At 33.5% G+C, this 18,650-nt stretch overlaps 1 protein-coding gene across 3 annotated transcripts; it reads right to left on the bottom strand.

Annotated features, from left to right (window-relative positions):
- Positions 1-1,247: 1,247 nt before the first annotated feature.
- LOC128241501 (heparan-sulfate 6-O-sulfotransferase 3-B-like) lies at positions 1,248-18,245 on the bottom strand. Of its 3 annotated transcripts, none has more exons than XM_052958457.1 (3): positions 17,939-18,245; positions 13,157-13,875; positions 1,248-3,354 (listed from the first exon to the last, which is right to left on the bottom strand). In XM_052958457.1, exons 2-3 carry the CDS (start codon positions 13,669-13,671, stop codon positions 2,796-2,798), a joined length of 1,074 nt encoding a protein of 357 aa, XP_052814417.1. In that variant the 5' UTR covers positions 13,672-13,875; positions 17,939-18,245; the 3' UTR covers positions 1,248-2,795. The 3 variants fall into 3 exon arrangements, with proteins under 3 accessions (XP_052814417.1, XP_052814416.1, XP_052814418.1); XM_052958458.1 differs by having other exon boundaries at positions 1,253-3,354; positions 13,157-13,383; XM_052958456.1 differs by lacking the exon at positions 17,939-18,245 and having other exon boundaries at positions 13,157-14,184.
- Positions 18,246-18,650: the final 405 nt, after the last annotated feature.

The following is an 18,650-nucleotide window of genomic DNA, read 5'->3' as shown; positions in this document are numbered from 1 at the left end:
CAGAAGTTAAACATAACTAAAATGGTTATGGACAATAATTCGGCACTTACAGTTAAATTTTTGAACATGTCCAAATACTATACTGATAGTTTTGCTAAAACTGTATTTCTGTTTAAGATATTCTACAGAAACGTTTTGTGTAACTATCTATAGAGGACAATAAAGATTCCAGTTTTATTTCATTTCTATTTTATGTTCATTTTTAAATAATGTTTCAGCCTAGGTCATGGCATTCATTTTGTGCCTGGAGTTTGGTAAACGTAGGATTGTGTACAGCCCAGCAAAATCGTCGCCTGAGGCTCAGTCCGCCACAAGAGTTGAAGATTAGCTTCTTTACATATTCGGGGATTCGCTCTTCCACGCCAGAACTTATATATACCAAATCATTGTCAAGGAAAGCTTGCCATGCAGTACTTTAGTAGAGGCATCCTTATATGCAGGTTGGACATTCAACTTTTCTAGCCTGAAAATCATCCACTTGAATACAAGCCTCAGTACCTAGTTTATTCACAGGAATTATAAAACATGAATGTTGGCAAAGCATCTTTTAAGTGGCAGCCTGAAAATTCAATGTGACTGACAATTAAGTTTACTCTATATAAGTGCTTTGTTCAAACCTGTATAACGAACCCAGTTAATGAAGGTTACCCATGAAAATGTTTGCCTTTTCAGGTCAAACAATAAATTTTAACGATATCTGCTTCCACTGTGGGGACAGTCGGATATGCGCAACATGCAAGGAAACAAAACATCAAGACCAGAGGTGCTAAGAAAACAACACAAGAGTGCAAAACATTATTGTTCATATCACCTCAAAGAGATGTTTTGAAGTCTTAATAAGAGACAATGAAAACTGATGTGTTTATAGGTGTAACAATTAATGTTAGTCATAGCAGTGACATTGTTAAAATTGATGTGTAGAAAGTCTTTTATTTTATCTTTCATTCTGATAATGACATTTTGTTGTTATGTTTGAAAGTTATTTTCAAGTTCTGGAAAAGACATCCTCTAGTCATGTTTTAAATGTCAAAATGTGTTCTACTTTTAATAGAGACATTATTTAGTCATGGTTTGAATTGCTTTCATGTGTTCAAGTTTTAATGTCATGTTTTGAAAGCTGTAATTCTGGTTCTAAAAATGACATTATTTTCTTGTGTATGGAAAGCTGTAATATGATGATCATCTTTGTGTAATAATTGTTTTCGGTTTTTGTTGTAGTATTTTTTCTTGCATATTTATGTGAAACTCTGAAGTTTTAAGTGTTTTTTTTTAATATGTGACACCAGAACAAGTGTACAGAAATACCTTTATTGTGTTTTTTTGTGTGTGGTGAGTTTTAACCAGAATGTTATAGTTGCAATTAGAATAGATACAGTAAACATTTAAAACAAAGTTCTTTCACGCAAAAACTTTGTCATTCATTTATACTGTATTACAAAGCGACATGTAAAATACAGGAAATGAAAACAACAGACATTTACAACACGTTTTTTTCACAAACGAAAAAATAAATGACTCATGTTTTTACATATCTAAGTATCTAATTAGAGCGTAAAATTATTTTAATCAACTTTTCTTCAGTTAGGAATAGTGTCATCTCAGTTCAAAAGTACTATCAAGGTCCCCCCTTCCAACTCATTTTTTAAAAAAAAAAAATCCCATTAACCAAATCATAATCAAATGTTGATTAAACAAAATGTAATAAATGAGAAAGGTGTACTGTCCTTATAAAATATATTTCAAGACACCTTAGATTTACCCTTACTAAACTACGATTGACTGTTTATAGTCTACGAGTCCAGAAAGCTCTGGCCAAAATAGAACAGAAAGACAATTGCCTGTATGCCAAATTTGTGATGCAAATGAAATTGAAGATGAATTCTAATTTATCCTTATTTATCCTTGTTACCAACACATAAGCGAAAAGTATGTAAAACGTTATTATAGACAACGACCTAGTATGTTTAAACTTGTACAGTTACTGTCATCAGAAAATAAATCTGAAATATTTACGTTAAGTAAATATATAAATGAAGCTTCAAAGGCACATTCATTACATTTAATGCAGTAAGATAATTTATCTAAGGTTATACCACAGTTTCTTTGTTTTCATTATGTTACTATAATTATATTTAAAATGTTTTGAACTAAATACTCTATACACCAATATCATTTATAAAGTGAACAGGCTTTATATTTGTTACCTTGTGAAATGGTTTATACCTATATATTACTTATAAGACCTATCCTTATTATGTACCATTACCTTATGTCTTGTAGTTTGAGTAGTTTAAATGTATATTTTTTCCCAAGAAACTATGAAGTTTACGTGAATACAAAACTGATCTGTTCTGTCCTTTAACAAACGAATGTAATTACACCAAGGCGTTTAAAAACTGAGTTCCTGATATTATGATTCTTGTTTAACATTCAATTTCATATTGCCATCAATTTCAATCACTTTTATCAGACTCATCATAAAAGTAAATATTGGCTAAAACGCCTTATTTTCATTGGGGCAATTGGTTAAGGAGCAGTGGACAACAGAGTTATGGTTCTTGTTATGTACACGGGTCAATAATATATTGCCGTTTGGTTTTTATATTGATCACAATACACGCAATCCTCCTTGCATTTCCAGTACAGGATTCATTGTCTTTAGAATGTAATGCGACGACGATATCTTTCAATAATACAATAACAAAAGATTTTAATATGAAACACTTGGATACTTACCTAATAGTTAATATTTGACTTCAAATAAACACACAAATAAAGGGGCTTCATTGTTAACATTAGTTGTTTAGTCGTTGATTAAACAAATCCTGAGCAAAACGATATATATGCATATCCAACTCTGTAAGCTGAATTAGTTTCAAAAACTGTTGTTTCGTTAATCTGCTTTGCACACTACCGGTTGTCTTGCCGACCGATTTTGATTTAAATTCCAAAGAATACACTTTGTTAAACAGTTTGTCCGATTTCTCGGGTTCCTCCATAATACCAAAGTACTCCATAGAACGTAAATTCGCCTTCGCTGATGACACCCATTGAGGCGCTCTAATGCTTTTATATCGCTCTTCATGAAAATGCTTGTAACAATCCGAGAGCTCCAAGTCTGCCAGCATCCGCGCCATCCGATTGGTTGCCAGGTTATATTTACACTTCATGAACTCGTCCAATGAAACGCCGCGCCAGTTGTCTGTTAGGAAACAAGGGCGAATGTTAACCCACTCGGTGTGTTTCCCCGCGCACATGTAGAAGGAGTCCTGCCAGTGTCCACCCCTCGTTTGATGGTTCCACTCACTAATGTACCGGTCAAGTGGGTCCCGTAGCTGTGTCATGTAGAAATATCTGAAAATAACAGTTGCGGTCAGCCTGAATCTTATGACGTACCTTTTGGACTTATATAAGTCGCTTATAGCCGACAGTAGGGGCGACATGGATTAGAAGGGGACTTTTGACCCAAATGCTACGCTGTAGAAAAAAAACGTAGGTGAACATATAAACTGGAATAGTTTGTGCATTGTCAAAAGCAGTTTATTACACAATATATACATATATATATTTAAAATATTGCCTTCATAACCCTGTACAATATACTGACAATAGAGCATGATGAGATTAAAGCTGCACTCTCACAGATTTAATTTTTTAACAACTTTTTATGTCTGGGAACAAGCCAAGTTTTTGCGATAATGCGTGGTAACGAATAATATAAGACTGCTAGCAAAAAGTCATTCAGATGGCAGGTTTTAATATGTATGTTTAAAAAATGTTCTTTCATGCATTTTTCTGAAAGTGTTAGTAACGCTATTAGCTTTAACACATGAAAGTTCGAAAGGAAAAATGAAAAACTGCGATCTAAACTTTTGTCTGCAGTCTTATGTCACTAGTTTTCAGATACTTCTTCAAACAAATAGCTTATTCCAATATGTATATGAAAATCTACAGAAACAAGCTCAGTGGTCAAAAGTTTAAACATAAACCCCGTTTAATGGCATTGGGTAAACATAGAACAGAAAATAAAAATCATAAACAAAAAACATGGAAAAACAACACATAACTCCACAATCAGCACAGTGCATATATATTATATATAAAAGAACTAGGTGTGTTTAATACGAATTATTTGGTATTGTCTTGGAACGATCAGTAAAATGTAAATTTATTGGGGGGGGGGGGGTACACCAGTTTGCGTGCACAACCTCACTAATTTTCCAACAATCCGGAATAAAGTCAAAACCTTAATGGTAAATCTTATCAAAGTGTGCATTAACTTATTAACTTGAGGAAAATTCATAATAAAACAAATATTAATGAACTAATAGGCGAACCTCAAGTACTTCAATGATAAGGGGTCCCAGCGACACGAATTTGCTAAACTGTTCTTTTAAATGATTACCTAAGTAAACTTTTAAAAGAAAGTGATGTCAGACGCTGGAACATTCCTAGCAATCCAAAAACGGTTTTAAAGATAACACGGATCCGCAAAACCTTCATAAAAATGAAAACATTGATAGTTTAAATATGTAAGTACGCTATATTCAACCTTATTTTTTGTATGAGGAATTTATCATCAAAAACAAGAAGGTAAGTACTCTTCAAAGTATTGCCGTTATATCTACGGTTTAAATAAAATTCAAGCAATTCACTAAGTCTGCCCAACTAGTTGCTGAAAACATTTTAATTTTACGAATTTTCTTTAAAACATCACCATAAAAATCGGGATGAGCAATAATATTAGCAATCAACGATTTAAGATTACTATTGTACTTTGACATAATATTATAGTGACCATTCACAAATTTTGAGAAAGTTTTCTTTAATTTATAATATCAGAAACCCTGTGTAAGAAGTTTTTCATTCATAGGTTTACTGCGAGAGCTGAAGTTTTTGACATCTGTACATATTCTAGCGAATCTTACCAACTGTGCAATAAAAACATCATATGATGGTGAACTATGAACATCTCCATCTTTATAAAGAAGGGTAACTCATTATTTTGAAATTAAAATCATCACGTTTATCAAAACGATTGATATTCAACTTAACTTCCCGTACTTCGAGTTGCAGATCTAAATAGGATGCTATTAAATTGGATGTATTCGATTTTGCAATTATGAAGGGAATATCGATTTAATATTATCTGTAAAAACAAGACAAAGATAAAAACAAATTGTCAAAACGGTACACTTGTAAGAGTAAAGCTTTAAAAATACATTCACAGTCGTGTCAATTCCAACGACTATGGAAGGGTATTTAAGTAAAAAATCAATTCATGTACATGCATTATTCTTGTATGTAAATTACATTAATATTATGGTAAATTTATATTCTATCATGACTGCTAACATGTGTATTCATACTAGTGACATGTGTATTCATACTAGTGACAACTGCATAGTCTCAAATGGTGAATCGACATTCTATTATTATTACCAAGATGTTTGTGCATGCTATTGCGTGTAAATAATAACCGTCTTATTCGTGCATGTAATTGAGCGAGTTTATTGTGTTGCTTCATAACTTCTGCATGCAGCATAATCAAACTTTCCTTCAACATGTAGATTCTAATGTTAAAATTGCACTTCTACCTTATATCAATTAGAAATACACAAATTCAATGTTCTGATTTTTGCAATATAAGCACTCATAACGCACAAAGCATTGTGCATTGTGTTATTCGAGATATGGAAGGGAACCAGTAATAAAAAAACAAAATTCTAGCGCAAATTGCTATAAACGGGAGGTCACTCTGTCAAGCATCTTCATAACTTCGGGATTTTCCGTGACGAGACGGTGCATGGATAAACATTACCCGATTCCTACAGCCCCAGATAATACGATGAACAACGACGATAACAAAACAACACATATTATATACACGTCGTATGAGGTAAATATCAATAAACATACATTGTACATTGAAAAATTACATTAAACAAGCCGCAACATTCCTACGTCTTAATCAGGAGTATATATTTGTCCAAATAGAAGTTTATATTTGTCGACCGCAAGCATGCAATTCGGATACGTCAATCCGGATACATTGGACTTGCAACTTGTGAGAAAGTTTTAATGTTTTACTTGCAACTTGTGCGAAAGTTTTAATGTTTTACAAATTGGGTTGTACACGTTAAATGACTCATCGCAAACTGGAACAATGACTATTTATCTCACATTACTGTTCATTTAACTTTAACCATTGTTTATCTGCCATCATATGGCTTCAAGATAAGTTTAATGAATTTTATTATAATAATAAGGTAATAAGTGATACTGGTTATGAAAGTTTATCTTAAAAGCAGGGGAGAGTTCAGGAATAGACGTTAGAGAGGGCATACCTAAGGGGCGTACTCCGCTCCCCAAGAAAGGGCATACCTAAGGGGCGTACTCCGCTCCCCAAGAAAGGGCATACCTAAGGGGCGTACTCCGCTCCCCAAGAGAGGACATACCTAAGGGGCGTACCCCTCCCCCCAAGGGTCCGCTAGACGTAAGCAATTTGTGAAGACATCAGAAAGACATACAAGTGAACATAACACATCGGTGGCCTTCAAGTAGTGGTGATATTGACTTCATGGCATATCTTGCACATGTTCAAGGATTGCGTTCTGCTACAAGACTGGAGAAAATAACTTTTTTCTCAGTTTTATGGCATGTATGCTTTTCTTGTTTTCAACAAATATCACACGGATGATGGATACATTTTCACCAGTATTGGAAATTGTTGGAAGACGTGGAAACTGTTGTTTATATACGGATGAAGAAACATCAAGAGGACATAATTAAAGGAGGTTGCGTTGTTTGAATTTGTTGTTTTTATGAGTTCACATCGCCTGCACATGATGGCATTTGAAAGGTGTAGTTTATTAATTTCCACTCCTTTGAGATAGAATGCAAACTTTGAAGACTTTAGTGATGGGGCATGTGCCGGGTGTGCCATCCCCCCTCCCACGGAAGCGTTTGTGTTAACTGTTGGTCATTGCAATTGCTCATTGATCTGTGATAGACTGCAGACTGTGAGCAGAAATTATTGATTGGCAATTGAAGCCAATTCTATTTCTTTCTCACTTACACTTGTTTGATCAATGTACTTTTCTTTATATTATCAAAGAACATATTTGATGCAAAAAATAAAATATATCAATTGATTTTGTTAATATGTACCTTCAAATGTCCATAAAAGAAATGGTATATGATAGGGTTATTTTTGTATGACAAATATCAATTAAAATATTTCTTTGATAGACACTAACAACTTCGTATTAAAAGGTACATATTATTGAGATGCGGACAACAGTTTCATAAACGAGATACTTTTAAGCCTAAAATCTGTTTGCTCAATAGCCTATTTCGTCAAGCTAAATAATCTGTGATAGACAACAGTTTCAACGTATTTATAAACGTTGCATTAAAATAGTTCATGATAGACTCCTAAAAAAGTATGGAATATACTATAATATAGTAATATTGCCTTTCCTTTTATAACATAAAAGTAAAAAAAAAATATCACGACAAAGATGAACGACATTAATAATTATGATGGCCTCAAGCAGGTCCGATCATAATTTAGGATAGACAACTGGGCCGACCAGAGGGAACACGCTCCTCGCGGTAGGATTTTGCCGTGGTATTTTTTTCAGGTAACACCGGTGCGCACCTTGCGAATCACGGAAACAACCGAAGATAATGGTCCCCAGCTTTATATGAATTTAGCTTCGTCACGGATTTATACAAATGCTTGTTGTCTACTGCTTGCTGGCTGTGTTATAGTACTGGATGTTTTCGCTTAGCATAACCTTAACTTATTAATTTGAATTATAAATAAACTATTCGTTCAGATTCACGCAAGCAGTTATTAGGCAGTAGTCAGCAGACATTTGTCAGTCTGTAGATAAAATCTAAAATTAACAAGTTTCTAATATATGGCAGCAATTTGGAATTAAGAAGTAGTAAAATCTCTAAATGTGCGTAACATTTGTATGAATGTACATGTAAGCAGTAATGATAGAACAAAGATTTACCATAATATCAATGTAATTTACATACAAGAATAATACATTTATATGAATATCATATATGGCAGCTATTTGTAATTAAGATGTAGTAACATCTCTAAATGTGCGTAACAATAGTATGAATGCGCATGTTAGCAGTAATGATAGAATATAAATTTACCATAATATTAATGTAATTTACATACAAGAATAATTCATTTATATGAATTGATTTTTTACTTAAATACCCTTCCATAAACGACTATCATGCGTAATTTCTCTAACATATGTAGGCGTTAACTTTTTAATCACGTATACTAAATAACTATTGAAAATCAAGAACATTGCCAGGAGTAATGCGGTCAATTGTAATTTAAATTTAACTTATCATGTAATAAGAAACAATATGTTTACGTTACTTAATAAATATGTTTGAATCTGAATCTGTAATTGCTTCAAATTCGCATTTAGAACTGATTGTCAGTAGAATGAGAAGTGAGGTTAACGAGACAAGAAACTCTCTTTTGAACATTAAAATCTAAACATAGTATAAACGCCATCAGATCAATAAAAAACATTGAAAAAAACTACACATCAAAAAGACTAGATTTCTTGGTTTTGATAAAAAGAGATTTATTTTGAATGACTGAGCACTATTAAACAATATTCAATCAAATCCTAAAAGGGTACCGAAGAATTAATGTCATCTGAATAGCCTTACAATTTTACTAGAGCTTTCTTCTTTTTCTAATGTTTTCTAATTCTTTTTCAATTCTTAAGACAGGTTGATTTGCATGGATTAATTCTTGTCCATAAAATCAATGCAAAGAGGATTATCCATTTAAATCGTTTAGTTGATAAGTAACTTGATCCGTCTCAAATATTGTATCTACAATTTATTTTGTCCAATGCGGTGTGTAGTAAAAAAATATGTTATATAAAATAGAAAGATTGGTCAATATGATTGCACTTAATCCCATTTAAATGCAATCTTGAACTGAACCTGTAATGGACATTAGGAAAATGTCGAAATACAAACTATTTATTCATCCGTGTTTAGTACAAACATTATACGGATAAATCAAATTTCTAATATAATTAAAACGTATTTTAATATGACGATCATTCATAATAAAAATAACCCTGCTTTTAGGAAAAGTTTGAAACGACTTAAATAAATCTACCTGAATCACTTTAACATCATTTGTAACCGTATTTAGACATACTTGGGATTGATTTCGGATGTGTAAAATATTATGTATATACATATACATTTAAATTTCTAGACTAATTTTTGTTTTTATTATCACGGGAATGCAATGGCATGTGCTTATCGAAATAAAAAGAACAAGGGTATGTTCAGAATACTTTTATGGTCATTAAGATGTTTTTTATGCACCAGCCAATTTCATACACCCCCTATGTCTGGAATGGCAGGGACTTTGACTTCCGCTCTATCCAATTTCGGGTAAAATACCCGACCTGCAGGGACAAACTGCTGGGCCATCTGAAAGGTAAAAACACGGCCAATTGCCCCCGCTATCCTCGGTATTCGCCCTGCCCGGGGGTGAGACACTGTCGGGCCATCTGAAAGGTAAAAACACGGCCCATTGCCCCCGCTTTCCTCGGTATTTCCCCGGTCCGCGGGTGAGGGGGATTCGGGGCAGTGGTTACAATTGACTGGTGCATTATAATTCCGGAATATGCTGCAAAAGAAAATTAAGGTGATAAAGTTAGGCTTACCTTTGTTTTGGTCTATCAAGACGAGTATTTATATCGCTAGTTGTGAAAAGAGCTTGATACATCATTTTGGACCAAACAATGACTCATATTCCTGTTAAGTTGAGCTGTCATCTTCAGCATCGTCGTAATAAGGTAAAAAAAATCTGGTCACTTGTATTAATCAAATAAAACTAAGTTGATTATTCCGATTTCCATCCAAAACGAATCACTAACAACGCAATGTAATTGCTACCAGTCTCAGATACACATGCTTATTGCGTAATAATTGCTTTGATTAATGATTCTTAAGTGCACGCGAAGATGCTCAATGACTTTAAGCATGCTCAAAACATTGTCAAAAGAAAGATTTAATTTCCGAAATTTGAGCCACATTGTTTATACCGGAAGACGCCGTTTTGATTGAAATTATTGAAACCCTAAACCCATCGATATACAGTATAAAAACACCACGCATCGGTATAAACTAGCGTAGAAAAAATACAACTGATTATTTTTCAGCCTTCTAAAAAAATATTTCGAGAAAAAATCTGGTTGGCGATCAAACTGTAGATGCGGTAATTCCGCGGAACGAAACATCAGTTTGTTGTGGCCTAAGATGTCATTATATATTTTCATTTTTTTTAACGTAAAAACTGCGAAACTTTATTTTGAATGGGAAAGTGGACAAAACAAATTGTATTGAAATGTTAGAATAACTTTTTTTTAACGTAAAGGTTTTCGAAACTTAAACGGAAAAGTTAACAATATTTCTCCGTTGCTACATTTAAAGACATTACTAATACAATGGAAATAGCTCCGCAACATTTTCGTGTAACATAGGCTTACGCCAAGGAGGAAATCTTTCTCCAATACTTTTCTCCTATTATTTAAATGATTTGTACGAATTTCTGGATACTACGAATAATGATGGAATAACGATTGAGTATTTGGTAGAAGATTTAACGAACTATTTAAAAAATCTTGTCTGTTTATACGCCGATGATACAATTATACTGGCCAGAACACAAAACGATTTTCAGAAATGCCTAAGTGATTTTAACGAATATTGTCAGCATTTGGAGCTCGAGGTCAACATAAACAAAAACAAAGGTCATGATATTTGGGGCGAACAGAAGATCGTGGAGACATTATAGATTTACACTGAACAACGAAGAGCTAGAAATCGTTGATACCTATAAGTATTTAGGAATGTTATTTAGCCCAACTCGGAAATTTAATAAAGCCAAAGAACATTTAGCCCAACAAGCAAAAAAAGGCTCTTCATTTCCTATAATAAACTTGACTTACCAATTGATCTTCAACTTAAACTATTTGATCATACTATTGTTCCTATATTAACTTACTCTTGTGAAATCCTAGGATTTGAGAATACCAAAATTTATGAAAAAAATCATCTAGATTTTTTAAGGAAAATAACAAATTCAAGGAAAAGTACACCTGCATATATGTTATATGGCGAGCTTGGCAGAGAACCGCTTAAAATTACAATTCAAAATAGAATGATTGCTTATTGGAGCAAACTAGTACTATTTGAGGACTTATATGCATCAATTGTTTACCGCCCGATGCGACAAAGTAACCTAAATTTTAAATGGCTTAATTATATACAGTTTATTTTTGACTCCACTGGTAATTCAAATTTGTTCGAAAATCAAATAAACGTAAATGTTAAGTTCACAAGTTATAGTATAACGAAAATATTAAAAGACCAGTACTTACAATTTTGGCATGAAAAAATGAGATCTTCCAATAAAGAAATATTTTATAATAGCTTTAAGAAAACGATTACACAACAGAAGTATTTAACTATCATTCCACTTAATCATGCTTTAAATTTATACAAACTTAGATCATGTAATCTTAAATTTCCAGTTGAAACTTTAGTATGGCAAGAAATAGAATACGCGCACAGGCGGTGTCCACTCTGTCAATCAGACATTGGCGACAGCTACCATTACATATTAACGTGCACAATTTTCGAGGATCAAAGAAAAAACTTCATTTCACGATTTTATTGGCAGCATCCAAATATGTTAAAGTATAGCGAGCTCCTAAATACAAGTAATAAAAAAAAACTCTCGTTAATCTGTCAAAGTTCGCCAGATATTTGATGAATCACGTGAAATTTTAACAATTATTAATTACTCTACTTCTTCTTACCTCCAGGCTTATATTCCAAATCACGCAGCGATCATTATCTCTACAAAGTCCATTATTCATAACTTGTTAACTCTAAATAATCTCATATTTAATTTGTAGCAAGTCCAAGACCACTTACACCATTCATAAATTTCTGCACGTGCTTTTTGTACCGTTAGCCAACGAAACGAGGCGAATTTCCATTCATAAAATATTCCGAGTTTAAGGGACTTGTTTTTACTACAGATCTGTTAGCGGATCAACGAGCAGTATACATGCCAAACTTTTAAGCTGTACAACTTTGTATTACATTGATTTCCTTAATCATGCCTGTTAGCGATTTGTCACTGTACCCGGTGGTAAAATTGTCTCAATTGTTATTTTCCGTCATGTTGTTTACGCAATTGCCTGTATGTATTATTACATGTCTGTTGTAACGATATGTTACCTGACAAAATAAAAAGTGAATGTGTGTGTGTGTGTGTGTGTGTGCGTGCGTGCGTGCGTGCGTGCGTGCGTGCGTGCGTGTGTGTGGATAAGGTGGAAAATCAATTAAAAAAACAATACATGTTTTAAGCGATATCAATACGTAGCATGTGCTCACAATTTTTATCCAGGTATGGGCTTATTGGTCGCTCAGTGGTTTTATGAATGAGTATATTAACAAACTCTTGGCCTAGTATGGTATGATCAGTAGGAAGAATTTTTTTTTTTTTTTTTTTTTTTTTGGGGGGGGGGGTACAAGTAATTTTATTCGTTTTTTACCCACTTTTAAGCGTGTTTAAATTATTAAATTTCTTGTAAGCCCGAATATTCTAACTATTGTCAAGACCACAATCAAGTTCGATCATGGCAGAAGCTTGCTTTCAAGAGCTGCTTTTTGTTGTTAAATCGGCCAGTCAAGGATCGTAACTCGACTGTTATTGAAGCCATAATTATGGCTCTTGACTCTGCAACGATGCAACGATGTTCTGTGTTTCATGTGAATAATCGGAACGCTATTTTACAGTTTGTAGGGATAGCGAAAGTAAGAGTTTTTCTTCGCTTCTTGCAGACAATCGAAGTGCAAAACCAAACTACAGCTTGCACAAAATACGAATACTTTCACCGGCCATAAAGAATGTTAAAGTTATGCAAGGCTTTCACATAAACTTGACCTTTATTCTTCATCAGTCTTTTGTCATGACGTCATCAGTCATAAAACCCTAATGAGATAAAATTCAAAAGGGAAATAATATAGATTGATGCAATATATATATATGTATATACAATACCTTCGTTCTCGATGTTCTTTGTCCACCTTGTCCGCGAGTTGCGGTATGCAAGAGTGCATCTGTGTCCAATCAGCGTGCAAGCCGCATGTCCAACCGGAAAAGGCGCTCGTGTACATCCACATCCGGTGATGCTTGTTCAAGCAACCACAAGGAACATTTTTACAGTTACAGGGGAAATCCAGCTTCAGGTTTGTACGGAATCGCTCGTTGAGATACATCCCACCTGTCTTTTGTATGTGAAGAAATACGATTAGATCTTTGTCAATGTCGTAGTTGTTTTTAAGTGGTGTTTCAATAGGTTCTTGTAGTTGAGGAAACGTAGAATTTCCTCCAAGAAAAAATAGTGATAATATTTTCTTTGAATCAGAATGGTAGTAGTTTTGACTAAGAATTTCCTGGAGAAACTCGCCATTTTCTCTTGCTTCTTCTCTCCATTCTGCTATGGTGTGAGCAGCATTCATTATTTTGTTTTCACGTACTAGCTTACTACTATAAGCATGGTCTACTGCTACCATACTTGGCCTGTTTTCAATCGCAGTAAAATTGTCTTGTGATGGTTCTTTCCATATGGATTTATTTATACTTTTACTACTTGAGACAAGATATCTTTTTGTTACATTAAACCTCTTATTAGTTGCGGTCGAATGATCTCTTGGTGCATCGTCCAATGTAAAGGTATTTGGACGCCCGATAATTCTGGACGACTGACCTCGTACGATCTGAGACAAGGAGAATGAATGAATTGTGTTCATAAGATCACTGCTCTTGGTCAACAACATGACTGAGTACATACAGCCTAGATAAACGAGAATTTTAATCACCTTGCGTCTGCGATAAAACAGTTTTATCGACCTGGTCATATTCCCTTTTTAATTATATGTGTATATATGTGTATTGATTTATTTTTATATCTCTTAAAAACAAGCTAAAGATTAATAACTTTTTAATAACAAATGAATTCCATCCAATAAAATAGTCCACAAATAGATATAAAGTAAATGTATGCTTTCTCCAATCCAAACATTAAATCAACGTCGTCAACGTTATGTTTAATTCTTGTCTGAATGACTGGTTGAAATATCATAATAGCTCGTTAAGGTATCGATTCATACCTGCAATATATTTTACAATTCAAGTTTTGTCGGCAAATCGGCATGTTGCCTTTGTAAAATTTACTGGTATAAAACGTTATAAGGTAATTTAATAATTATTGTTTTGCATAATAACTAAACAAACACAGTTATGCTTGATCCGTTAACGTAAAAGGAAGAAAATAAATCACGGTTTTAATTTGGATTCAAGGATTTAGTCTTGGAATAGCCTTTTTTCCCCACAATTTTCAGCCGTTGGTTTTGCTGTTTCAAACAAGTTGATTTATTTTCTAAAACAATCGTCTTCAATCTACACTTAATTGCTATCAAAAGAAAATTATTCCTAAGTTTTCAGTGCAATACGAATTTCAACATATCCATAATCGATATGGAAGGGATTATCCGTCAGTTCAATCATTATGCTTTATAACAGACAGACAGACATTTTATTAAGACTTATTCAAACGTACTAAACACATTATCATTCACTTTAAATATGTAATGTGTACGGACAAGGTAAGTGCATAGTTGAACGCTAATGTAAATAACATCAGAAGCATATATTTAGAGGTTAATACACAGCGAAGGCGGGCCGTTGAGTGATTATTGGCCCGAGTGACTCATAATAGCCCGATACGTAGATTGCAATCTCATTTCGCTCTGGCTTGACTACGATGAGTTAACTCACTCTCAAATTATATTACTTTTTAGTATTTAGTTTTTGAGAGTGAGCTAAACAGGCAAACCATATTTTATTGTCACTTTTATGTTCATATTCCAATTTCAATTGATCACTTTGAAATTCCGCAACACGTCTATCCGAGATTTTCTGTACGAATCACTGACATCTGTCTGTTCATTTTGTAACATATTTGATAACGAGCGTAAGCAGTATATAAAACCATATTTTAACAGACTTCCAAACATATATAAAATTGAACAGTTGGTAAACACAACTAATAAAAAGGAATTTTTGAACATGTATAAAATGGTGTCTGTTATTCTTAATTTCGTTAAACATTATTATTCTTATTTATCATAGACATTTCTGCATATATAAGTTGACACTACCAGTGTATTTAACCCATTTTATAACTCGTAAACACTGCTTGAATCCAATGATCCATGTGCAATATTTATCCTGTTAAACGAGACTTTCTGGTCTTTAAATATTTGATTCACTTAAATGGATGTTATGTCTTTGAATCATCAATTTGAGCCTCTGAAATGTATTGTCTTTATCAATTACCTCAATTGTTTCATGTTGTACATAAATTTGAGTGAATAAATGTTGACTTGACTTGTCTGTTCATGTCCTGAATAACTGAATTTTAATTAATAAACATGAACACTTAGCAAGTAGAATGACTGTTTGCACTCAAAATAACCAATACCTCGTATTAATGATGTCATCACACAGTTGCTGTTTTCAAGTAAATTCAATTTTGCCGCTCCCCTTGTTTTTTGGGTTTTTTTGAATGTCAACGCAGAATAAAAACAAACGCCGCCCTAACGGTCCACACGGTTGATCAAACACTAGCATATCTTCCTAAACTGCGGTCGTGTTTGCCTCCCTTGTGGATTTTAATAATAAATATGTTTAAGCAGATCAATTACATTTGATTTATTTAGTCAAGATATTATTTTGCAGTCGTCAAAATTGATTTTAAGGCGAAAATTGAATTCACGTGCAAACGTTCTACGGCCGCAAAATAATAATCGAAAATCGGTCCGGGCCGCAAAACTGAAAATCGCTGAGTCATGCAAATAATCGCGAAATCCCTGTACAAATGGGTTACTATATATAGTAACATATGTATTAAGGGGTATAATTAACTTAAATAACCCCATGCTAATGGGATTATCTAGTTCTGGAAATAGTGTATTAGGTTGGTTTAAGTTATGATTATCGCAAAACAATTCTGCTTTTGCACTAGAACTATCAACTATATTATTACAAAGAATTTTAAAAACAATAATTAAACTCGTTTAACAAGATATTGTTCTTTTTTTTAGACAAACAATACTTCAAAAAATATTTGGTTCATGTTTCTTTAGGTTTACATTTTCCTGCATCTTACGTCTATACAATTGGCCTTTCATTCAACGAATCAATTCCTTATATGCTATTGTCTTTTGACAAAATACAAGACGACTTTCATCATTCTTTTTAACATTTTACAATGTTTAAGCTTCTAAATAATAAGTGCGTGTATTTGTGCAACATTCATCAAACCAATCTGCACTTTTCATGCACTGATCATTGTCAAATACACGTACATCTCTAAACGAACATTGTTGATAGAGAATAAAGGATCCGCTACACCCCGTACAATATTCGTGAACGAATTTACAATAATATTTATAAAATTCGTTTTTGTATTATTCGCATTCATCAGTATGACTAACAACAATATTGAATTGCGGTAGCAGAGAAATTATTCCTGCCCGAAATTGAGCTTCAATATTATCAACCCATCTAAATTTATCATCATTATATCTATTTGGCTCAGGTGCATTATTATTACAATGCATTGAAAACGGAGCGTGATCACTCCACTCCACTCAATAAATGACCCGATTTAAAAATCATTTAACAGTAAAGAAAATATTGCGCTCATGTGCTAAAAGGTTTTTTAAAAGATGCACTCTTACTCCCAAATAAAATCTACAACTATTAATAATATTGTTTTAATATTCCAAAAAGGATGAATAAATGTCGAAAACAATGGTTCTTATGAAGAATACCGAGTTGAAAGAAATGAGCATAAACATGGTATTTCTACCTTATGTGACTATAGTTAACATTGTAAATCTTTTAGCATTCACCAATTATTTAATATTTTTGCGGTTTCTGCTATTATATACACGGTTACAATCTTGTTTTCAGTAATTAACATTTTTCATAAATGCATTATTGAGTAAGTAGTTAAAGGTTGATCAGTCAAGATTGATGTTTGTTATACACGTGTATGCATTAACTTTAAATAAGAGTGTCACTTTAACTGAAAAGCCGTAGTGGAAAAATAATTATTGGTCAGTATTTCCTAATCAACCATATCAAAATGCGTCAACATGTAGATTTACAAATATATAATAATCTGTTACCATGGTTGTTAAATCTAGTATCGATTGAAGCATTCTAACTTTCATTTAATTTTGTAGTTTTTATAATTGCATCGTTCATGTTTGCCAGCTGTGTTATTGATCAATATGCTGTGGATAAATTGCTGTATTTGGTGACGTAGTTCGAGCTTTAATGTAACTTTTTGTTGTTTTACTGGCAAGTCAAGGGTCGTAACTCGACTGTTATTGAAGCCATACTAGACTTATGGCTCTTGAAAACACTGCAACGATGCACTGTACGTGTTTTATGTGAATGATCGGAACGATATTTTACAGTTTGTAGGGATAGCGAAAGTAAGTTTTTCTTCGCTTCTTGCAGACAATCGAAGTGCAACACCAAACTACAGTTTAAACAAGATACAAATACTTTCACCGGCCATAAGATACGAATACTTTCACCGGCCATAAAGAATGTTAAAGTTATGCAAGGCTTTCACATAACCTTGACCTTTATTCTTCATCAGTCTTTTGTCATGACGTCATCAGTCATAAAACCCTAATGAGATAAAATTTAAAAGGGAAATAATATAGATTGATGCAAAATATATATATGTATATACAATACCTTCGTTCTCGATGTTCTTTGTCCACCTTGTCCGCGAGTTGCGGTATGCAAGAGTGCATCTGTGTCCAGTCAGCGTGCAAGCCGCATGTCCAACCGGAAAAGGCGCTCCTGTACATCCACATCCGGTGATGCTTGTTCAAGCAACCACAAGGAACATTTTTACAGTTACAGGGGAAATCCAGCTTCAGGTTTGTACGGAATCGCTCGTTGAGATACATCCCACCTGTCTTTTGTATGTGAAGAAATACGATTAGATCTTTGTCAATGTCGTAGTTGTTTTTAAGTGGTGTTTCAATAGGTTCTTGTAGTTGAGGAAACGTAGAATTTTCTCCAAGAAAAAATAGTAATAATATTTTCTTTGAATCAGAATGGTAGTAGTTTTGACTAATAATTTCCTGAAAAAACTTGATATTTTACAGCTTGAGGCAAGATATCGTTTTGTAACACTAAGCCTCTTATTATTTGCGGTCGAATGATCTCTTGATGCATCGTCCAATGTAAAGGTATTTGGACGCCCGATAATTCTGGAAGACTGACCTCGTATGATCTGAGACAAGGAGAATTAATTAATTGCGCTCATAAAATCACTGCTCCTTGTCACCAACATCACCGGGTACAAACAGCCTAGAATTACAAGAATAATCACGTTGCGTCTGCGACTTTTAATAATCCCGGTTATATTTTCTTAGTGTGAACATATATATACATATAC

This window comes from Mya arenaria, chromosome 7 (assembly GCF_026914265.1).
Source record: "Mya arenaria isolate MELC-2E11 chromosome 7, ASM2691426v1".
Taxonomy (NCBI): Eukaryota; Metazoa; Mollusca; class Bivalvia; order Myida; family Myidae; genus Mya; species Mya arenaria.
The sequence above is the reverse complement of the archived record's forward strand: the minus strand, read 5'-3'. Positions and strand labels throughout refer to the sequence as shown.